Here is a 23,138-nt window from a genome sequence, read left to right on the forward strand (position 1 = left end):
TCTGTCTTGGTCCTTTCGACCTGATTTCTTCGGGGTTTTGTATCTTTTCATCCCTTAGACCTATAAGCCTGATAATAATCATCTTAACACATATATTAGTCCAAGTGTTGTGTGTGTCATCAATCGCCAAAATATTATATTGAAATATGGCATGAGAGGCCATTTTCGCTACACGTGGAAGCAGTGGAGGCAACTCGGACACGGGTGGAAAACCGAGCGCTGCGACGCTTGCTAACACGCGCGTGCCCAATTGGATTCGCGTAACTATGAAGTCTACCTGATGCTGGCATGTTTTAGATCACTCTGTTCGGCAGCTCCAGCACCCTCCAGCCCAACAGTGTTTTCCTCTCACACCGCTCCAGCACCAGCTTACAGCCACCAGCCAGCCAACAATATTTTTCTCTCACACCACTCCAGCCACCAGCCCCAGTTCCAGCCCAGCGAACAGAGTGATGGAGAACATGATCCACTGTATAAGGATCTTGTGCTTGCTGTTAAGGCACATCTCATGTGAATAAGAATATCACAAATGACTCATTTTCTAATACTAATTATTTTCTGTAACTGTAATGATGGTGAGAAACACCATCTAAAATTTATTAACTGTTTGGATTCCCTTTATATGACGTAAAAAATTAGGCAAACAGAAACTACATAAAATTCTTCACAAAAGCAAGACAACAGGAAATGGATCAAAAACTTTGCTTCTCAATCATGCAATTTTCTATACACTTCCTCTCATATATATGTACATCAAAAATTTGGTTCTAGATCAGCGGATCCAATAAAAGGCGGATGCTAATCTCAGGGGGTCAGAATTGTTGTATGATCTGTCTACAAGCTAAGAGTGTTCAGAAGAGAAACTTTGCTCTGGATCAATGTCCTGAACAAAGCCCCAACTCCGCTCTCAAGATCAACAATGTCCTGCTCCAACCCTTGCAATTGTTCCTCCTCGCATACAACTCTCTTCTTTTTGAAAGACTTGGAGACGAGTGACCACTTGCTAGAACTGGGCATCGTGATTTGCTTCGAGAGGAGATTCAATGTCAATTCGAGGACTGACACGGCAATCTCTCTCGCTTCAGCGATCAGCTTGATCACCCTGCATCCTTCCATGTCAGAAGCAGTCTTCTTGTTGACCTTCTTGAACAGCTTCTGCGCCTTCTTTGCTGAGCATGCGTAACACTGAACCCTGGTCTGAAGACCCGCATCGTCTCCTCTTTTCAGAGCCAACTGCATCTCTTGGGCGATGGTCTTGAGCTCCACAAAGCTCCCTTGCACGGCGTTGCAGAGGTCGAGCAGGATGAGGGAGCCCTCGAGCTCCTCCTCCACCGCCTTCCTCTGGCTGCTGGGCAAGCATGTGAGCAGCTCATCGATGCGGTTGTAGATGCTCCCGAGCTTGCTCAGACCACCAACCATGGTTTCGATGGTTGCTGAAGGCGAAGAGACAGCTGCCTTCAGGTTCTGCAGCTGCTCCTCAACATTGGTCTCGTTGGAGCGAGGGCTCGAAGGCACGCTCGCGGATCTCAGGTGGTAGGCCATTCCTGGAATGGATGAAAGCTGTGTGAAGCTTCTGAAAGAGGGAGAGAAGACAAGATCAAAGGGAAGCTGCTGCAATCGTGTCTTGGGCTTCCTTCTTTATATACTGAGAGAGGTGGAGGCAATTGTACAGCTGAACTAGCAGACAAGAAGAATCATTCTCATGTGTAATCAAGTGAAAGAGATGGAGCTGGAGGCAATTGGTCAGCTGAACCAGCAGACAGCAGGAATCACCCTCGTGTGATCACCTGCTGGTACGCTGCAACCAAAGCCACCACCACCCAAGAATCGCATCGCTGAATGAGCTCGATTACGAGGCTGTCATGTCTGCACCATGGCTAGCAATCTCGCCTGCACGGGCGAAGGGGCGTCGGGGTTAGCATCTGATCCAGACTGTGAGATGGATTAATCAAACCTGCAAGCTGCCGGTGGAGGGATGAACAGCTAGTTGACTCGGCTCGCATCCAGCTGCGTTGGGTGCTCGCTGCAGCAAAGCATCCTGATGTTCATGCAATTCTGCAGCTCCTGAATGATTCAACTTGCAATCGCGCTGTCATGTCGCGGTTAGCAGCAGCAACGAGCTCGCTCGAGCGTGCAAGATGCGCACGCTTGCTGCGGGTGATTTCTTGGAAAGGGGTAAGAGGGAGGAGTTGGTGATGGAATGGGGAGGGAGGCGGCGCTGACCAGATTGTCGCCGGAGTCCTCTGTTGCGGCGACTGAGAGCGGCGGCTCCCGCAGGAAGCCCGAAAGGCCGCAGCGGCGGAGTTGACCTTGGGTGCGCCGCGTCGGGCCGCCGGCCGCTGATGCCCTCGCGCCTCTTGATGCCGCCGGCGACGGGGCAGCACACGTTTTGCAGATTGCCCCCTTTGTATCTTATATTTTCCAAGTTAGTCCTTATTTTGCGCCTGGCTTCCCCCTTTGTATCCTTAGGATTTGTTTGCTTTCTTGTGAAAATCGGTTCTGCTAACCTGAAGTATACTGGAAAATGAGTTGTATGCTTCTTTATGAACCTGAAATATTTTGCAATTTGCAGTGCCAATGAATGTGGGTACTTCTCGCTTACCTGTTGGATGAACTCTATCAAGTTGTCAATTTGTCATGCTTCAGTTGCCGGGAAAAAATGATCACCAATGGAGTTCAGTCTATTGCATACGTTATGTATTGGTGCCTTGTAGGTATCTGGTTGCTAAATACTTGCCTATGCTAATTTACAATGCATCAGTCAAGTTAAAGTTTTGTCTGAAAGAACCATAATAACAAGATAAATACTCCCTCCATTCTTAAATATATGACATCATTGACTTTTTTTCTTCGTTTGACTATTCATCTTTTCTACAAATATTTATGCAAATAGCCAAATCTTCAAGTTAGATTCAAGAGACTCTTGATAATAGACGTAAAGTTACTCATTTCACTTCATTTAACTAACTGATTAATTAAATAATGTTGGTCAAAGTTGAAGAAAAAAGTCAGCAGTGTCATATAAAAAAGAACGGAGGGAGTACAAAATGAAATATCCATCAATTTATTTTGGTAGGTCTGGTTATACTGACAGATTAGCCATGTTGACAAATAAACTAAAGCAGACAGTATAAAGTACTGAGAAAAAAAAGAGTATCGGTAACTACAACGTCAACTCTCGTAATTTGGAGCTGGCATGTTTTAGCTGTGGAAAGCAAGATCCACTGTATCAGGATCTTGTGCTTGCTGTTGAGGCACATCCTCATGTGAACCAGAACAACATGAACAACTCGCAAGATTTTTTTTTTGGAGTCAACCAACTCATTAGTTAACAATTAACAACCTGTATTCCTATAACAGTGGTGAGCCAAGCCATCCAAATTTTACTTAATAATTGGTTCCCTTTATACGATGTAAAGAGGACAGGTATCACAAGCAAGAATGAACATCATAAAATTAGTCACAAGAGAATATGAACAGACAACAACTGGAAATGGACCAAAACTTTGCCTCTCAATTGAATAATTTTCTGTACACTTCATCTCATATCTATGTACATAAAAAATTTGCTTGGGTGATCAGCTAATCCTCTAAAAGGCGGATGCTATCGCAGGGGGTTAGAGTTGTTGTATGATCTCTCTACAAGCTAAGAGTGTTCAGAAGAGAAACTCTACTCTGGATCAATGTCCTGAACAAGGTCCCTACTCCACCCTCAAGATCAACAATGTCCAACTCCAACTCCTGCAATTGCTCCTCGCGCACAACTCTCTTCTTTTGTAATGCCTTGGAAACAAGTGACCACTTGCTAGAACTCGGCATCACAAGTTGCTTGGACAGGATGTTCACTGTCGATTCAAGAGTTGCCATGGCAATCTCTCTTGCTTCAGCAAGCAGCTTGATCACCCTGCATCCTTCAATGTCAGAAGCAGCCTTGTTGCTGATCTTCTTGCATTGCTTCTGTGCCTTCTTGGCTAAGCGGGTGTAAGACTGAACCTTGGCTTGAACAGAGGCATTGTCTCCCCTTTTAAGAGCCAACTGCATCTCCTGGACACTGGCCTTGAGGTCTGCAAAGCTCTCTTGCATGGCGTTGCAGAGGTCAAGCAGAACGAGAGAGAGGTCGAGCTCCTCCTCCACTGCCTTCCTCTGCCCACGCTGGCTGCTGGGCAAGCATGTGAGCCCGTTGATGCGCTGTAGATGCTCCCGATCTTGCTCAGACCATCAACCATGGTTTCGATGGTTGCTGACGGTGAGCAGACGATCGACCTGAGGCCCTGAAGCTGTTCCTCGATGCCGGCTTCGTTGGAGCGAGGGCTTGAGGGCACGCTCACAGATCTCTGGTGGCAGGCCATGCTTGGTAATGGAAGAAGCTGTGAAGCCTCTCTTTGCTGGAAATTGAAGAGAAGGCAAGCTGCTGCAATGCTGTCTTCCGGGCTTTGGCTTCCTTCTTTATATAGTGATGAAAGAGGGGAGGCAATTGGTCAGCTGAACCAGAAGACAACAAGAATCATTCTCATGTGCAATCAGCTGCAACTGAAGCCTCCGAAGAATCACATCGCTCTTTGAGCTCGATTACGAGGTTGTCATGTCTGCATTATGGCTAGCAATCTCGCCTGCACGGGTGAAGGGGCGTCGGGATTAGCATTTGATCCAGATCGTGAGATGGATTAATCAAACCTGCAAGTTGCCGGTGGATGGACGAACAGCTAGTTGACTTCGCGCGTCTCCAGCTCCTGGTTCCCAAGCAAGCCGCGTTCCATCACCGGATGCCGATCTGGTGGATCGACGATGGTAGGCGTACATGTCCCAGTTGTTCATCTCTTCGCTGTGTACTCGTGTCCTCATTCATCCACGTGTTCCTACAATTCTGCAGCTCTGAATGATTAGATTGTCAAATCGACCTGTCATGTCGCGATTAGCAGCAGCAAAGAATTTGCTCGAGCGTGTAAGGTGCGCACGCTCACAATGGATAAAATCTATTTTTTTGGAGGGAAACAAACGGGGAAAAAAGAAGAAAAAGAGAGAATTCGGTGGAAGGTGGAGGCGGGACTGACCAGATCGTCGCCTTTGCGTAATGCTCGGTTGCGGCGACCGATAACGTCGGCAACCACCCGACGAGTTCTGCGGCGAACCCGAAGGTGTCTTCCCGCCGGTGCCCTCCCTGCTTGGTGGCCATGGGGTTGTCCCGCCGGATGTGGTGACCTTGCCGCTAAATGCCTCTCCATCCAGAAAAGGGGCAGCGGAAGCCTCCGCCTGCGCCGCTCGCGCCGCCGGCGACCGGAGGGGGAGCGTCGCGGCCGTGAGAATGTGATTGGTTCTCGGCTACATAAACCTTTTTGCCCCCTCATTTTACAACTGGCCCCCTCATTTTGGGTCCGATTTAGGGGTTTAATGTAAATATTCAGGTAAAAATTTTACATAAACCCCCTCATTTTGGGTCCGAAAATTTTCAAACGAGTCTTCTTCCCCTTTTGCCCCTGCTATCTTCCACGTTTTTTCTCCCTCCGTTGCCCCCAGTCCCGTCCGCCGCCGGTGGCATGGACTTGCCGGAGGGCTGCCTTCGGTCTTGGAAAGGTATATTCCGGCCGCATATTCCCCTCCTCGTGACCTTCCGTGTGCTTTCCTCCGCCAAATCATGCACCATTGTGTCCTTGTTCCGGCGGGGGCCGCACGCCTTGGGGTGGACGCTGGACGGGAGGCCCCGGCCCCACCGCGCTCTACACAACCGGCCGTCTGGAACGGGATCCACGCCGTGAAGCTCCTTCAGGACTGGAGGTAAAGATTACACGGTTCGAATTGCTAGGGTTTGGACGCATTCTGCAGCTTTTGCTTACTGCTTGCGTCCTGTGAAATGGTACAGCCGATATCTGTTTGGGAGATTGCTGCAATTGGTAGTATACCGATGCTGCGTATTTTCGTTTCATTTCCTAAACTTGCTTCGCTGGAGGAAACATGGCAAAGTGTTCTCCGAAGTGTGATGAATTTTTTGCAAAAACAAGAAATTGAATATGACATCAGGAAATGGACCAGAACCTTTGCTTCAGAAATTGAGTAATTTTACTGTACACTTTGTGTCATATATACATCAAAAGTTTGTTTCATGATCAGCAGATCCTCTAAAAGGCGGATGCTAATCGCAGGGGCGGCAGACTTGGTTGCATGATCTATCTAGAAGCTAAGAGTATTCAGAAGAGAAACTCTGCTCTGGATCAATGTCCTGAACAAAGCCTCAACTCCGCTCTCAAGATCAACAATGTCCAGCTCCAACTCCTGCAATTGCTCCTCCTCGCACACTAATCTCCTCTTCTGGAATGTCTTGGAAACAAGAGACCACTTGCTAGAACTTGGCACAATTTGCTTCATCAAGAGACATGATGACATTTCTAGCATGGAGATGGCAATCTCTCTGGCTTCAGACAATAGATTGATGATCCTGCAGTTTTCGTGACCAGCTGCAATGGACTTCTTGCTCATCTTCTTGAATTGTTTCTGCGCTTTCTTGGCCAATCTGATGTAGGAATGGATCATGACTTGGACTGCTGCATCTTCTCCTCTCTTGAGAGCCATCTGCATGTTCATGATGGTTGTCTTGAGCTCTCCAAAGCTCTCTTGCATGGAGTTGCAAAGATCGAGCAAGACAAGTGAGAGCTCCAGCTCTTGCTCTACTGCTCCCCTCTGTCTTGTAACTTGGCTGCTGGGTAAGCACGCGAGCTCAGCAATGCAGTTGTAGACTTCTCCAATAATTCTGAAACCATCACACATAGTTTCAGTGGTCACAGATGATGAGGAGACTGTTGTCTTCACGCTTTGGAGCTTCTCATCGACATCAATTTCGTTGGAGCGAGGACTGGAAGGCAAGCTAGCAGATCTGAGGTGGTAAGTCATGGCTGTAGTGGAAGATGAAGTGCTTTGTTTTCCTGTACGAATGGACGAGAAGAGAGAAGAAGAGAAACTGATGTGATGGTGTCTTCTCGGCTCTGGTTTGCCTCTATATATAATGGAACAAGCCAAAGAAGTGGCATCTCTGACCTTGCAGACAGCAAGAATCTCATTGATAATGAGGTTCCGTGCTACTACAACAAAGCATCATATCTTCATGACAAGGCGAGGCTATTTTTTTTGTTATGGCCATCATGTCTTGTCTCGATTAGCATGGGTAAAAGCATCTGCATGGGTGCATTGTTTAATGTTAAATTTGGATCATGAGATCATCAATAAGCTTTTCATGGAGGCTATTCTGGTCGATGCATGTTATGCTAGCAAGGAACATTGACTTCATAATCCATGATTCTTCATATGGAAAACTGGAAATGCATCACTGGCTTGCTTAGTCTGCCTGTTGTATTTACAACAATTAGAATTTGAATCTTACAATTTCAGGATGATCCACATGTTGTCCAAATTTATTATGCACTGGGTCTAACCAAATCGCATCACCATGTTCCAAGTATTGGCAGCAAGAATCAGCATGTAAGCTTACTCTAGTTGGTTAGTGTCATACGTGTCCTGTATGTTATTCGACCTGCCTGAAGCAGTGGAGCTGGCAGGCTATCAATTATTGAAAGCATGATTCACTTTGTATGGATCTTCCGCATGTTGTTGAGCCACATCCCATCTATGATTTGCACATACAAACATGAAGTAGTACCGTTAGAGGAGTCAAGGGCCTATTGGGCCTTAGCCCATTAGGGTTAATTAGTCGTTTGCTTAGGGGTCAAGTAAACCTCTTTATATAAGAAGAGGAGATGTATCAATCTAATCAAGCAAAAGATTAGAAGGAAATCTCTTCTCTTTTGCCGGCCGTGGGCGAAGCCCCGCGGCCGGCGTTCCCAGCGCCCCCAACCCTAGCCGCCGCTCTCTTGCCCTCGCAGTCCTCCATCTCGTGAACAGTACCCGCGGTACTGTAGCGCGACAGCAGCCGTCACTTCTACCTCCACAATCCTCTCAATCCCACCTGCCTCCTCCCCCTTGCGCGACCACGGCGCCCAGGAGCCGTCGGGCGCGCATCATCCTCTGTCCTCCTCCTTCCCACGCCTACAACCTGCGCCCATGCCTTGTTAGGGATCCAATTCCTAACAATCTGGTATCAGCTATGCCAGGCGACGACAAGTCTGAGCCACCACTGCCGCCGCCAACCGTGGAGGGTCTGGCCGCCCTGATGACCAAGCTGTTGAGCAGCATGGGCGACATGGAGACGCGCATGGAGGCGCGCATCACTTCTATGGAGTCGCGCCTTCAACCGCCGCCGACGTCGACCCCTGCGGCGTCCATGCCCTATGGGATGCCAGGGTACGGATCTACAACCCTGGCGAGTTCTTCATCGACGGCCGCCGCCACGCTGTCCACAGCATCCCCAACGTCTTCGTCGTCATCCAGCGCGCCCTTCTCCTACGGGATGCCGGGGTATGGATCTACTTCGCTGAGGAGCCCTTCCTTCACGGCCGCCGCCACCATGGCCACGGCCGCCGCCACCATGGCCACGGCCGCCTTCCCGTCGTTCACCGCCCCAGCCCCGTGCCAGGTTCCGCTGCAGATGTGCGACTCCCAAAGGCAAGAGCGTCTCCTGCAGCGATTGTTCCATCATTCACCAAGGATCTGTGCGCCGACATAAGGGTTACAATAGTCCAGATACAAGCCGCTCTCCAGGAGATGATACAACTTGAGCGAAAGAAAGAGGCGGTCGTGCACCTACAAGCGGCAACGCGCAAGTTCTTGGCGCGACGGCTCGTCCGCGTGATGCGCAAGGAGCAACAGGACCAAGCGGCTTCATTCATCCAGGCGGCAGTGCGGCTGCAGGCTGCAGCACGCCGTCTCCTGGCGCGGAGACGGCTACAGGAGATGCGCCGGAAGATGCACGAGGCAGCCTTGATGGCGGTCGACCTTGGCAAAGGGGAGCGCATCCTCGCCCCGTCAGACGGCCACCAGCAATCACGCCGATGTTCTGCTGTCTTCATGCGTGAGCAAGGTGTTGTTTCCGCGATCGGTGAACTCCAACTCTGCGGCAGCGGCGATAGGGGAGGCGGTTTCCTCTTTGCCGCAGGCGGGGATGCACTGCCTAGCGCCACCGCTTTTCGCTACCGGCCGCCACGAGGATGTCTCCGCTGGTCGCAATCCCGATTAATTCCAGGTGGTCGTACCCGCGCACCCCTCTCGTTCCGATGGTCTCCGTGGGATCCAGGCGGTGACATACGTGCAGATCCAGCACGCGGAGGGTGTCCGCCTTATCTTCAGGAGTCAAAAATAAAGAGTCGCAGTTTATTTAAAATAAGCCGAGATGTAAAAGGCTTGTTCTTAGGTTTTCGGTTTGCGTCTAGTGGAGTCATCGTTAGCGTCATTGTTAGGTTGCAGCTCGAGGACGAGATGCATGTCCAGGTGGGGTGTAGTGTTAGAGGAGTCAAGGGCCTATTGGGCCTTAGCCCATTAGAGTTAATTAGTCGATTGCTTAGGGGTCAAGTAAACCTCTCTATATAAGGAGAGGAGATGTATCAATCTAATCAAGCAAGAGATTAGAAGGAAATCCCTTCTCTCTTGCCGGCCGTGGGCGAAGCCCTGCGGCCGGCGTTCCCAGCGCCCCCCAACCCTAGCCGCCGCTCTCTCGCCCTCGCAGCCCTCCTCTTGTGAACAGTTCCCGCGGTACTGTGGCACGCCACCGCCGCTCCCTCACGATCCCAATCCCAACAACAGCCATAACAAGTCCTAACTACTTTCACGATGCTAATAATGATTAACATCTACTGAGGAAATTAGGAAAAAGTCTACATAACCCCCTCAGGTTTGATGTCCGGAACACTTAACCCCCTGAACTCAAAAACCGTGTATTTTACCCCCCAAACTTTGCAAAACCGGACAAATCACCCCCTGGGGTGGTTTTGTGGGCGGTTTTGCTGACGTGGCGCTTCTAGGGCCCACTTGTCAATGCCACGTGTGTGTTTACTCTCTCCACTCTCTCTCCTCTCTCACACCCTGCCCCAACTCCTGCGGTCCTGCCCACCGCCGCCCGCCCACTCGCTCGCCGTCGGCGCCGCTTGCCTGGGCGCCCGCTCCCCGGCGCCACCTGCGCGCCCACTGCCCGCGTGCGCTCGCCCGGCCGCGGTGGCGGCGGAGCGGCTCGCCCTGCTCCCCCGCGCCCGGCCACGGCGGAGGCGGAGCGGCTCCCGCGAGCGCTCGCCCGCGCGCGCCCGGCGGCGGCGGCGGCGGCGGCGGCGGTTGCAGAGCGGCTCCTACGCGCGCTTGCCCAGCCGCAGCGGTGGCGGAGTGGCTCCTGCACGCCAGGCCGGGGTGGAGCGGCTCGCCCTGCTCCCGTGTGACTGGCATGGCGGTGGAGGGGGCCGCACGGGCTAGCAGCGCAGAGGAGGAGGGCATGGCGGCGTGGTGGAGGTCGTTGCCGCCATTGCCGGCAGCGCGGAGGAGGAGGCCACGATGGCTCGCGCACGGGGTCCTCGGCTCCCCGCCGCCGTGGAGCTCTCACGTGGCCAGCGGCGTGGAGGAGGTCGCCGTGGAGCTAGTCCACGATGGCGGCGCCGCGGAGTTCATCCACCAGGCCACCTTCAACGACTCGGCCGGCCTCTCGACCACCCACGCCGAGGAGGCGCTCCGCATGGCCAAGTACGCCACCGATGGCGAGCTCGCCACCCCTGGCTCCGCCTTCCTCCCCACCCTCGCCGCCGCCTGCTCCCTGCTCGTCGAGCACTCCCACCGCATCCCGCTCTCCCTCGTCGAGGCCGCCTTCTGCTCCGCGCCCACCCTCGCCGACCTCGTCTCCCGCATCGCCACCCGCCTGGTCCTCCCTCCCCTCCCGTGCTTCGACTACGCCGCCGCACTCGATCGCGTCGTGCGCCTCTCACCCTCACTCACCACCGCCTCGCCCAGGCCCGCTTCCTCCTCCGCTACGCCTCCAAGTGGAGCTAGCGTAGAGCCGCACGCCTCCGCGGGAGCGCCGCTGCCGGATGCGCTCGGGGGAGCGGGAGCGCCGCCGCCGGGTGCGCGCGGGGGATCTGCCGCCTGGGAGAGAGCAGAGAGTGGGAGAGACATGACAGGTGGGACCATGCCACGTGTTCTATGATGTGGCGTCGACATGTGCGCCACGGTGGCAAAACCGCCCACAAAACCACCCCAGGGGTGATTTGTCCGGTTTTGCAAAGTTTGGGGGGTAAAATACCCGGTTTTTGAGTTCAGGGGGTTAAGTGTTCCAGACATCAACTTGAGGGGGTTATATAGACTTTTTCCGAGGAAATTACCTGATCATACTCCTAATGAACCCCCTGATTTCAGATGATTTTTAACTGTTTAACTGCTATCCATGTAAAGTTATGGAAAAAATAACAAAGCGAGCACAAAGACTAATGTCATGAAATAGATCAAAACTCGTTTTTTTAATTGAGTACTTTTCTGTACACTTTCTCTCATATATACATCAAAATTGGTTCAATGATCAGCAGGTCCTATAAAACGCGGATGCCAATCGCAGGGAGTCAGACTTGTTGTATGATCTGTCTACAAGCTAAGAGTGTTTAGAAGAAAAACTCTGCCCTTGATCAATGTCCTGAACAAAGCCTCAACTCCGCTCTCAAGATCAACAATGTCCAACTCCAACTCCTGCAATTGCTCCTGACTCACAATTCTTCTCTTCTGGAATGTCTTGGAGACAAGAGACCACTTGCTGTAACTCGACACTGCAATTTGCTTCGTCAAGAGATGTAATGATGTTTCCAGCATGTAGATAGCAATATCTCTGGCTTCAGACAACAGCTTGGTTACCCTGCCGTTTTCCTGATCAACTGCAATGGTCTTCTTGCACCTCTTGAACTGTTTCTGCGCTTTCTTCGCCAATCGGATGTAGCACTGGATTATGACTTGGACAGCTGCATCATCTTCTCTCTTGAGAGCCATCTGCATGTCAATGATGCTTGCCTTGAGCTCCCCAAAGCTCTCTTGCATGGCATTGCAGAGATCAAGCGAGCGCTCCAGCTCTTGCTCCACTGCTTTCCTCTGCTGTGTAACATGGCGGCTGTGTAAGCATGCGAGCTCACCAATGCAGTTGTAGACTTCTCCAAGCTTTTTGAAACCATCACAAATGGTTCCAGTGGTAATAGATGATGATAAAACTGTTGTCTTCACACTCTGTAGCTGCTCATCGACATCAATTTCGTTGGAGCATGGGCTAGAAGGAGCGCAAACTGTTCGGAGGTGGTAATCCATAGTAGTACTAGAAATTTGGCGCTCTTCAGTTCTCTAGAAATGTAAGAGAAGAGGGCAGACAGGAAACTAGGCTATGGCTTGCCTCTTCTTTATATAACCAAACAAGGTGAAGAAATGGCATCGTTGACAGTATCGACAGCAAGAATCTCATTGATAAAGGGTGCTGTGCTGCTGCAACAAAACCACCTATCTGCACGACAAGCTGATGCCTTTTCTTTTGTTGTTGTTCTGGTAAGCGGCAAATTGGTGTGCACGAGTGTCTAGTTTAATGCTGGATCCAGAAATGGACACCAATGAGTCAGCTATGCAATGGGATATGATGAGCTGTGCCGATGCTGGTTGCTACTTGCTGGTGGAGGCAGCAGTTGACTTCACTTCATGACTGCTGAATCATCATGTGGCACCTTTGGCAATCTCGAAAGAATCCTCATGCTACCAAATTTGCTGTTGTCCTGGCGATTACGTTATTCTAATCAGGATCATCACGTTGTCAGGTTCCACTAATCAGCAACAGGAATCATTAAGAAAATTGAGCCTGGTGCATACGTGCCCTGCTCTAACACTTCTTTAATGGAGATTGTTTTCTAAGATTATAATTTCCTGAGAAATACAACTCTCAAAGAACAATTGCTCCGTTGCACAGGATTCAACACACTTGTAATAATAGTTAAGGTACTGGTTTCTTGGAAGTTGCATGTTTTAGCTATGGTGAGCAAGATCCAACCTATAGTGCCGTATAGGGATCTTCTGCCTGCTGTTGAGGCACATCTCATGTGAACAGGAATATTATTACCAACTCATTTTCTGTACTAATGATGTGTATTTTCTTCACAAGAGAAAGAAGAATGGTGAAATGTACAATAAGAAATAGACCAAAAACTTTGCTTCTCAATCAAGTAATTTTCTGTACACTTTGTCTCATATATCTATACAGTCAAAATTGTTTGGGTGATCAGCAAATCCTCTAAAAGTCGGATGCTAATCACAGGGTTAGGGTTGGTTTATGATGGATCTACAGGCTCAGAGCGTTCAGAAGAGAGACTCTGCACTGGATCAACCTCCTGAACAAAGTCTCAACTCTGCTCTCAAGATCAACAATGTCCAACTCCAACATCTGCAATTGCTCCTCCTCACACACAACCCTCTTCTCCTGGAACGCCTTGGATACAAGAGACCACTTGCCAGAACTTGGCATTGCAACTTGCTTCGACAGGAGTTGCAGTGTTGATTCGAGGATCACGAGAGTGATCTCTCTTGATTCAGACAACAGTTTCACCACCCTGGCTCCTTCGATGTAAGAAGCAGCCTTGCAGTTGATCTTCTTGAACTGCTTCTGTGCCTTCTTGGCTGCGCGGGAGTAAGACTGAATCCTGGCCTGAACAACCACTGTTGATAGTAATCCTTGGGTGCTAGATTAGTGCTCTCCTAGTTTAGCTAATGGCTTATTTTAGAAAGTTAGTGTGTGATTGCACTGATTGTGCTCGGCCGGATTGAGAGGGCCAAATTACTTTCCTTGTAATCTGTTATATAAGCATAGCAATAGACCATGGAAAAGCTGCCAAGTTTTGACAGCACCAACGAGATCGTGTCCTCTGTGTTCGCGTGAGTTTGTGTTTGGCCGTGAGCTCGCCGGCGACGTAATCTGCGTCGTCTCTCCGGCGTGTTCCTGACAATTGGCATCAGAGCCGGTTTCCGGACCGGGGACTGATGGGTGACGAGAAGAAGCCGAGTGACAAGCTCGCCGACAGCTCCGCCGGCGATGGCGTTGTGATCCAGCGGGTGATTCGTGAGGTGAGCGGCGGGAGTAGCTACCCCGTCCTCACCAAGACCAATTACTCCGACTGGGCACTGCTGATGAAGGTGAAGTTGAAGGCGAGATCGCTCTGGAACATCGTCGAAAAGAGGGGTGCCGACGAGCATGACGAGATGATGGCGCTCGAAGCTCTCTGCAGTACGGTGCCGCCGGAGATGGTGCCCGCCATCATCGGCAAGGAGTCGGCAAAGGAGGCCTGGAAGACCATCGCCGAGATGCGGGTCGGCAACGAACGTGTCAAGAAGGCGTCCGCGGCACAACTCTGGCGGAAGTTCGACATGGCGATGTTCGGCGAAGGTGAGTCCATTGAGGACTACGCGCTGCGCATCAACAGCATGGCGTCGACCCTCGCCACGCTCGGCGATCCAGTCGAGGAGGTAAAGATCTTGGATAAGATCATGCGGAGAGTTCCACCGCGCTTCAAGCAGATCGTGATCTCGATCACCACGCTCCTCAACGTGACGACCCTCACCGTCTCCGATCTGGTGGGGCGGCTGAAGGCGGCCGAGGACGCCTTCGAGGAGGCTCCGAGGTCGCTGCAACACGACGGGCGCCTCTACCTCACGGAGGAGGAGTGGGACGCCCGGCGGAAGAAGAGGGAGATGGAGAACCACTCCGGCGGCGGCGCAAGCGGCGGCTCAGGGCGTCGCGGAGGAGGACGACGCGGGCGCAGCAGTGGGCGTGGAGGCCGGTCATCGGGTGGGTCGTCATCGGGTAAGCCCACTGGTGATGAATGCAGGAGGTGTGGCAAGTTAGGGCACTGGGCCCGTGACTGCCCCTCGCGGCCCAAGAAGGAGCAGGCCCACGCCGTCCAGGAGGATGAGGAGGCGTCGCTCCTCCTCGTCAGGGCCTCCCCGACCGTCCTCCATTCATCGCCGCTGCAATCCACTTCGGCACCGCCGATTGGATCCCCGTCGACCACCTCCCTGACGGCGATTCCGCTGCCGCGTGCTGCCCTGCCACTACAGAGGCCGGGGCAGGCACATGGTTGTGGCAGTCATGGAGTGGCGGAGGCGGGATCCGAATCTCAGATCGAGATCCGGGAGCAGAAGGTTTTCGCCCAGCTCGGAGAGGAGTCGGAGCGCGAGGCGGAAACGTGGGTCCTGGACACTGGGGCAACCAACCACATGTCCGGGTCCAGGGCCGCCTTCACCAAGTTGGACACGGCGGTGCTGGGCGTCGTGCGTTTCGGCGACGACTCGGCGGCGTGCATTGAAGGCCGCGGGACGGTCACGTTCGTCTGCAAGAACGGTGAGCTTCGCTCGTTCGACGGGGTCTACTTCATTCCCCAGCTGACGACAAACATCGTGAGCACCGGGCAGCTCGAAGAGGTCGGGTACAAGATTGAGATAGGCTCCGGGGTCATGAGGGTCCGAGAGCCCGGCGGCCAACTGCTGGCAAGGGCGCCGCGGGCGGCAAACCGGCTGTACTTGCTCCACCTCAAGATGGCATAGCCGGTGTGCCTGGCGATGCGCGGGCGTGATGACGAGGTGGTGTGGCGCTGGCACGAGCGCTTCGGCCACGTCAACATGGTGGCACTCTGGAAGCTGGCTCGGGAGGAGCTGGTTCGAGGGCTGCCGGAGCTCGGACAGGTGGAGAGGGTCTGCGAGGCTTGCCAGGCGGGCAAGCAGAGGCACACATCCTTCCCGGCGCAAGCAGAGTACCGTGCGCGGGAGCGCCTGGAATTGGTGCACGGGGACCTTTGCGGTCCCATCACGCCGGCGACGCCAAGGGGAAACAGGTACTTCTTGCTGCTGGTGGATGACCTGAGCAGATACATGTGGGTAGCCGCGATTCCTTCGAAGGATTGTGCTGCGGCTGCCATCAAGGAGATCCAGGCGCGGGCAGAAGGCGAGTCTGGAGTCAAGCTGAAGGTACTCCGAACTGATCGAGGGGGTGAATTCACCTCGATCGAGTTTGCGGAGTACTGCATGGCGGACGGCGTTCACCGGCAGCACACCGCGTCCTACAGTCCGCAACAGAACGGCGTGGTCGAACGCCGGAATGGGACTGTGGTGGCCACAGCCAGGAGCATGCTCAAAGCGAAGGGGATGCCTGGCTGGTTCTGGGGCGAGGCGGTAAGCACGGCGGTGTATGTGCTGAACAGGTGCCCGACGAAGAGTGTGGACGGCATGACGCCGTTCGAGGCGTGGCACGGGAAGAAGCCGGCTGTGCACCACCTCAAGACGTTCAGCTGCATCGTCTACGTCCGCAACACTCGACCTCACCTGTCGAAGCTGGAGGATCGTGGCCGCAAGATGATCTTCATCGGCTACGAGCATGGGACGAAGGCGTACCGCGCCTACGATCCCATCACCAAGAGTGTCCATGTGACACGGGATGTTGTCTTCGACGAGCAAGCCCAGTGGGACTGGGCAGCCAGCAGCAGCTCTAGCGTGGCGGACGGCGATGACAATGTGTTCACGGTGGAGTACTCCATCGTGGGCCAGGGACCTCCGACGGCTGCTGAGGGTGCTGCCGAGGCTGCCTGGGATGGTCCTGCGGACAGCGACACGACACCGCCACCATTGCTGCACGCCACTGCAGGAGAGGCGGCAGGAGGTTCCGGCGGGGCGCAAGCAGTGGAGTTTGCCTCGCCACCCGCCGACGGCGACGACAATCTGGATGCTGACCATGATGAGGAGGCTCCGCTCCGGTTTCGGAAGATCGAAAACATCCTCGGGCCGACATCACCGCTCGGGTTCGCGCCACGAGCACTGCTGATGGAGGAGCTGCACGCAGTGAGCTCCGATGAGCCAGCCTCATTTGCTGAGGCAGAGCGCTGCCCAAGCTGGAGGAAGGCGATGATGGAGGAGATGGAGTCGATTGAGGACAATCAGACCTGGAGCCTTGCTGATCTCCCGCCTGGGAGGCGGGCGATTGGGCTGAAATGGGTCTTCAAGGTCAATAGGGATGAACATGGGGCGGTGTGCAAGCACAAGGCGCGTCTCGTGGTGAAGAGATACGCGCAGTGGCATGGCATCGACTACGATGAGGTGTTCGCCCCGGTGGTTCGGCTGGATTCGGTGCACCTGCTCATCGCCCTTGCTGCGCACGAGGGGTGGGAGGTGCACCACATGGACGTCAAGTCGGCATTCCTGAACGGCGACCTGCAGGAGGAGGTGTACGTGGAGCAGCCTGCTGGTTTCATCATCACCGGCAAGGAACACAAGGTGTTCAGGCTGCGGAAGGCTTTGTACGGGCTACACCGAGCGCCGCGTGCCTGGAACGCGAAGCTGGACGACACACTGCAGTCGCTGGGGTTCAGGAGGAGTCCCTCGGAGCATGCCATCTACATCAGGCTGAACCAGGGGGCACAGCTGGTGGTCGGGGTGTACGTCGACGACCTGGTGATCACTGGAGCCAGCTGCGACGACATCAAGCGGTTCAAGGAGGAGATGGCGGCTGCATTCAAGATGAGTGACCTTGGTCTGCTTCACTACTATCTCGGCATTGAAGTGAAGCAGGGCGCGAGTGGCATCTCGCTCAGCCAAGGTGCTTATGCTGCCAAGATCCTGGAGAGAAGTGGCATGGCAGGGTGTAACCCCTGTCAGGTGCCAATGGAGACACGGCTGAAACTGAGCAAGTTCAGTTCAGAACCGCCAGTGGATGCAACAGCATACAGAAGCATCGTTGGGAGCTTGAGGTATTTGGTGAACACTCGCCCAGATCTTTCTTTTGCTGTTGGGTATGTGAGCCACTTCCTGGAAGAGCCACACGAGGATCATCTCAAGGCAGTGAAGCATATCCTGCGCTACTTGGAGGGAACCAAGAACTGGGGACTCTGGTTTGGCAGGAAGAAGGAGAAGGAGGCTCATCTGACGGGCTTCAGTGACAACGATTATGCTGGGGATGTTGATTCAAGGAAGAGCACAACAGGGGTGATTTTCTTCCTCAGCAGCAGCCCAATCACCTGGCAGTCCATGAAACAAAAGGTGGTGGCACAGTCAAGCTGTGAGGCAGAATACATAGCAGCTGCCAATGCTGCTTGTCAGGCATTGTGGCTAGCCAGAGTGCTAGCTGAGGTGCAGGGATCAGCACCAAGAGCACCAATGCTGAGGGTGGACAACAAGTCCGCCATTGCTTTGATGAAAAATCCAGTACTCCACGGCCAGAGTAAGCACATTCAAGTGAAGTACCACCTGGTCCGGGAGTCTGTTGAAGAAGGTCTGATCGAGGTAGAGTTCATCAGGAGCGAAGAACAGCTGGGCGACATTCTGACGAAGCCGCTGGGCAAAACCAAGTTCCATGAACTTCGTTCTAAGATTGGCCTGATTGATGTATGCAGTTCACACCACAAGGCTTAGGAGGAGATTGTTGATAGTAATCCTTGGGTGCTAGATTAGTGCTCTCCTAGTTTAGCTAATGGCTTATTTTAGAAAGTTAGTGTGTGATTGCACTGATTGTGCTCGGCCGGATTGAGAGGGCCAAATTACTTTCCTTGTAATCTGTTATATAAGCATAGCAATAGACCATGGAAAAGCTGCCAAGTTTTGACAGCACCAACGAGATCGTGTCCTCTGTGTTCGCGTGAGTTTGTGTTTGGCCGTGAGCTCGCCGGCGACGTAATCTGCGTCGTCTCTCCGGTGTGTTCCTGACAACCACACTGTCTCCTCTTTTGAGAGCCAACTCCATCTCCTGAACACTAGCCTTGAGCTCCACAAAGCTCTCCTGCATAGCATTGCAGAGATCGAGCAGGATGAGAGAGTGCTCAAGCTCCTCTGCCACCTTCCTCTGCCTGCTGGACAAGCAAGTGAGCTTGTCGATGCAGCTGTAGATGCTCCCCAGTTTAATCAGACTGTCGCTCATGGTTTGGACAGTTGCAGAAGGCAACGCAATGGTTGCCTTCAGGCGCTGTAGCTGATCCTCAACACTGGTTTCGTTGGAGCGAGGGCTAGAAGGCGCACTCACGGACCTCAGATGGTAGGCCATGGTTGCAATAGAAGCCGTGAAGCGTCTTTTCGCTGGAACAAGAGAAGGCAAGCCGCTACTGCTTTGCTGCAATGGTGTCTTTCTGGCCATGGTTTCCTCTTTATATAACGATAGATGGTGAAGCAATTGAAGAGCTGAACCAGCAGACAACAAGAATCATTCTCATGTAGTCATGTGTAATCAGGTTGTGAGCTGCAACAGAAGACACACTGTCCAAGAAGCATCCTTAATTGAGCTTAATTATGAGGCTGCCATGTCTGTGTTATTAGCGACAATCATCTACACGGGTGAAGAACATCAAGGTTAGAACCGCAGCATCAGATCCGGAATATGATGGATTAATTAAGAAGCAAGTTGCCGGTGGATGAGTGAGCAGCATGTTGACTTCGCTCATCTCCAACAGTCCAGCTCCAGGCTCCCAGGCAAGCCGTGTGTTATCATCTGATTCTGATCTGAACACAGAGTGATTTTGCTCATGCCATGTCTTTGCTCTCTATTGGATGCTCGCAGGTGCAGTCTCCTCGAGGTTTCTCCAATTTTCTAGTGCATTGGGTTCAGGTGTGCGGCTCCTGGCTAACCAGCTTATTGCGCTGTCATGTTCAGATTGCCAGCAGCAAAGAATCGGCTCAACATCGTGCAATGTATGCAAGCTTTCCGCAGATCTCCAACCCCTCAAAACATTCTGAGAAAAAATCAAGCTCTTATGAAGGGAAACAAGAGTTAAAAAAGAAAAGGAGAAAAGAAGTCGTTAGTTGTTGTGTCAGCTTAACCGACTTGTTGCCCCTCAACTTTATGGACCGAAATGCTTCTACTTTCTGAAGGGACAAGCAAACAAGTCCCTCATGTTTAGCAAGGGGAGATTGCAAGAGCAGCTCCTCACTGTCAAGTTTCAACAGACACTTTCTAAACAAAGGGTGCACCATAGTACGGTACGAGGGTGTAGTTAACTAAATGGTACTTTCTTTTGAGGGACCGAAAAGGCGACCATAGGGGGTGAATGGGTGCCGATTAAAAATTCTCGCAAACTGAAACTCCGGCTTAGTCCCAAAGTTCACGCCCAACCCTAGAGTCCTAAGCACAGCGTGGAGTAGCTATGGAGGAGCTACACCAACACAAGAAAGCCCTAGGAACAAACGGAAACCAACGCGGAATCAAACACCGAAAAGCAGTGCAAGAATCAACGCACGGTATACACACCGGTTGAACCGACGTGCACTGGGACAACTCGTCGGTCTAACCGATGCGCAGAGCCTGCAGCAGTAAGAAACAACCACCGGTTGATCCGACGCACAGGTTTGGAAGGCGTCGGTTCAACCGACGACACTGCACCGGAAGATCCGACAAAATCGACTTGAAACGTCGGTGCAGTTGTCCAGAGAGAGCTCAAACTAGACTAAAGAGCACCGGTTGATCCGATGAATTCAATTCCAAAGCGCCGGTGCAATTGTCCAGAGGAGCAGCAAAACAAATCCAATGGTGCACCGGTCAAACCGACGTCAACGAAGTTCTATACGCCGGTTGAACGGGCACAACTGCAGTAGAAAAACACTCACCGGTTGAACCGATGCCTGTGAACAGCTAAAGCACCGGTGCAACTGACGAACAACAAAAAACCCTAACGCACGAAAAACCTACTCACCGGTTGAACCGACGTACATGAGCACAAGCGTCGGTTTAACCGGTGATAGGAAAAACTCTGTCCAGAGACGTATTTCCAGCCCGCGATCCTTGAAGAACTCGACGATCGACAGACCAAATCACGTCCAAAGTTCACCAAACTTCATAGGCACGATCACAAAGGACTTGTGAACATGTCCACAGAAGGAATCGACAAATTACTCCATGGTTTGGGAGGAATCGACGAAATTCAAAGCAAGATTGGGGTTTTCTCAAGAATGCAAAAACTTTGATTCATGGTGTCTCGTGATTCTGGGGGTTTTAGCACTAGGCTAGAGAGTTTTGAATCGCTTCAAAGAGTTACGAAATCATCTAGAATCAAGCCATCAACTCGTGCTCAAGAATCGACGAAATAAAATCGAATTCATCCAAAACAAAGCACAAATCGTACGAGATTGAAATGAATTCAAAACCCCGGAGGGCACAAGGAGGATTGGGCCTCCTTTCCCGATCAATCTCAGTACAAAACTCAACAATCCATGCTAAAATCCTTAGCTCTAGAGAGGAAAGGGAAGGGAGAACACATAGAGAGAGGGAGGCGCCAGAGAGGTGAGATGAGGGCGACGTGCTGGTCTTGGCTGGCGCTCCCGAGAGAGAGGAGAGGGGTGAGGGGTATTTAAGGTGCCCACGCAGGGGTCCAAAATACCCTTGACTCAAACTAGACACTAAAACGCCCGTAGGGGCAAAACCGGAAATATGTACACGATCTCATCCGACGGCGGAGTTTCTTTCTTCGACTCGAAGCCATTTCCGCGATGCCGCCATGTCGAAGAAGATCCGGTTCGCGGTTTTTGGGAGGTCCGCAAAACCCGGGTAGGTGGCCGGTTTTGAGAAAACCGTCAAAACTCCACGCGCGGGAAGATTCCCGCCTCCACGCCGTGGCCCTAGACGCTATTCCCGCCTCGGCCTTCTGACGGCCCTAGACGCCGCCCGACGCCCGTCACCTCCTCGCCCGCAGCGAGGCCCTAGACGCCGTCGATGCCCGTCGCCTCCGTCAGTCCCGAGACCGACGCCCGTGCCTCCACGACTTGGCGTCTTCAACCGCCGTCTGCCTCCTTGGTTTTGTGGCGCAAACCAAGAAACCCGACTTCTGTCGCTGCTTGCACCCTCGATCCAGGAGTGGACGCCACAGCTGCCGCCCGGCCTGAGCTCCTCCACGGCAACTCTCCGTCAACACTCGACGCCCGTGTACCTGCAACCAAAGATCAAGCACACGATCACACCGCACGGTTGACAATTCACTCATCACAAGCAGGATAGAGTACTCAACATTCCTCAATCTCCCCCTTGATGAGTGCATTGTCAACACACCACAAACGAACCAAGATTGAAACAAAAACAGTGAAGAACAAAGAAGCAAGGACAAGTCACTTGACCAAGCAAAGATCGATCCCCTCATACTAGGGCAACGGCTCGACGCAATCGATCAAACACAAGCATGACTCCTCAAAGACAGAGGCAGAGCTTGACACAGTCATGCCAGAAGCAGAGGGAAACAAGGAAACCAGGAGCCAAACCAAAGCAGAAACTCCCAAAACAAAGCAGAAACTCCCCCTGAAATGCATTTCCCCCTTACCAGTGCAACTCTCACCACATGTATGCACTCTCAAAGCCCTGTGCACAACAAGCTTTTTGTTCTCTCAAAAATCAAACAAATTTCCTCTTGTTCGATCACTAACTTCTCCCCCTTGTTGGCACATGCACACATCAAGACTTAGACCTAAAGCTCCCCCTGAAACTGAGACTCCCCCTGAACACATGCTATGCGATGAATGCAATGCAGGAGGTGTAAGTGAAAGCATTCAGGGATACAATGATATGAGCAACAACTAGTCACAAGCACGTGTGCATCCATAAACAGGACCTGCATCTAGCTCAACAGGGTATACCAAATCAGTCTAGAGCTAGGCAAGTTCCAGTTTAGGAGAAATAAAAGCATCACCCTTGAGCTAGCACTAGCAAATAGGGAATGGAAATCAGTGCTAATCAAACTCATACCGGTGAGCCAACCTCAGCTAAAACATGTTGTAAACATTCATTTTTCAATCAAATTATATCAAGTATTTTTTAATGCCAGGGGTTGAAAACTTGTCGTGCTTTACTTAGCAACGAGACCAAGCCTATGCCAAAAGACAATCATAAGCTTAAGGCACTCATTTCAGTCATGCACAGCCTTGCCCGGGTTCTCACATGTGCAAAGTGAGCCGTCCCGAAATCTCGATCAGTGCGACAAGCAATCCCACCTGGATCTTTTCATTCCATTACAAACACAATTCAAGCAATTTTATCAATTTTAGATCATGTCAAGTATGAATTGCTGAACGAAAAACTACACTAGCATGAATGAGATAGCAAAACATATCAACACGCCCTAACATGCTAGTAGCCAAGACAGGGTGACCATGTTTTCAAATTTTCAAATCAAAATAGCTTAACTTAGAAGAAGTCATATACACAGTGGAGCAAGCTATACATGATCACATTTATAAAATCACACTAGCAAGCACTAGGAGATCATAGC

At 52.0% G+C, this 23,138-nt stretch overlaps 3 protein-coding genes and 2 pseudogenes across 3 annotated transcripts; all 5 read right to left on the minus strand.

The window, feature by feature from the left end:
• Nucleotides 1-688: 688 nt before the first annotated feature.
• Nucleotides 689-2,412, minus strand: LOC120677560. The gene is made up of 3 exons (XM_039958715.1): nucleotides 1,955-2,412; nucleotides 1,788-1,890; nucleotides 689-1,544 (listed from the first exon to the last, which is right to left on the minus strand). Exons 2-3 carry the CDS (start codon nucleotides 1,831-1,833, stop codon nucleotides 835-837), a joined length of 756 nt encoding a protein of 251 aa, XP_039814649.1. The 5' UTR covers nucleotides 1,834-1,890; nucleotides 1,955-2,412; the 3' UTR covers nucleotides 689-834.
• Nucleotides 2,413-3,473: 1,061 nt separating this feature from the next.
• On the minus strand, nucleotides 3,474-5,272 carry LOC120677562 (annotated as a pseudogene).
• Nucleotides 5,273-6,031: 759 nt separating this feature from the next.
• LOC120677561 lies at nucleotides 6,032-7,019 on the minus strand (annotated as a pseudogene).
• A 4,471-nt stretch (nucleotides 7,020-11,490) lies between these two features.
• LOC120679747 lies at nucleotides 11,491-12,195 on the minus strand. Its single transcript, XM_039961401.1, has one exon. The coding sequence runs from the start codon at nucleotides 12,193-12,195 to the stop codon at nucleotides 11,491-11,493; it is 705 nt and encodes a 234-aa protein (XP_039817335.1).
• A 990-nt stretch (nucleotides 12,196-13,185) lies between these two features.
• LOC120677563 lies at nucleotides 13,186-18,940 on the minus strand. The gene is made up of 2 exons (XM_039958717.1): nucleotides 18,616-18,940; nucleotides 13,186-13,581 (listed from the first exon to the last, which is right to left on the minus strand). Exons 1-2 carry the CDS (start codon nucleotides 18,938-18,940, stop codon nucleotides 13,208-13,210), a joined length of 699 nt encoding a protein of 232 aa, XP_039814651.1. The 3' UTR covers nucleotides 13,186-13,207.
• Between the last annotated feature and the right edge of the window lie 4,198 nt (nucleotides 18,941-23,138).

This window comes from Panicum virgatum, chromosome 6N (genome assembly GCF_016808335.1).
Source record: "Panicum virgatum strain AP13 chromosome 6N, P.virgatum_v5, whole genome shotgun sequence".
Taxonomy (NCBI): domain Eukaryota; kingdom Viridiplantae; phylum Streptophyta; class Magnoliopsida; order Poales; family Poaceae; genus Panicum; species Panicum virgatum.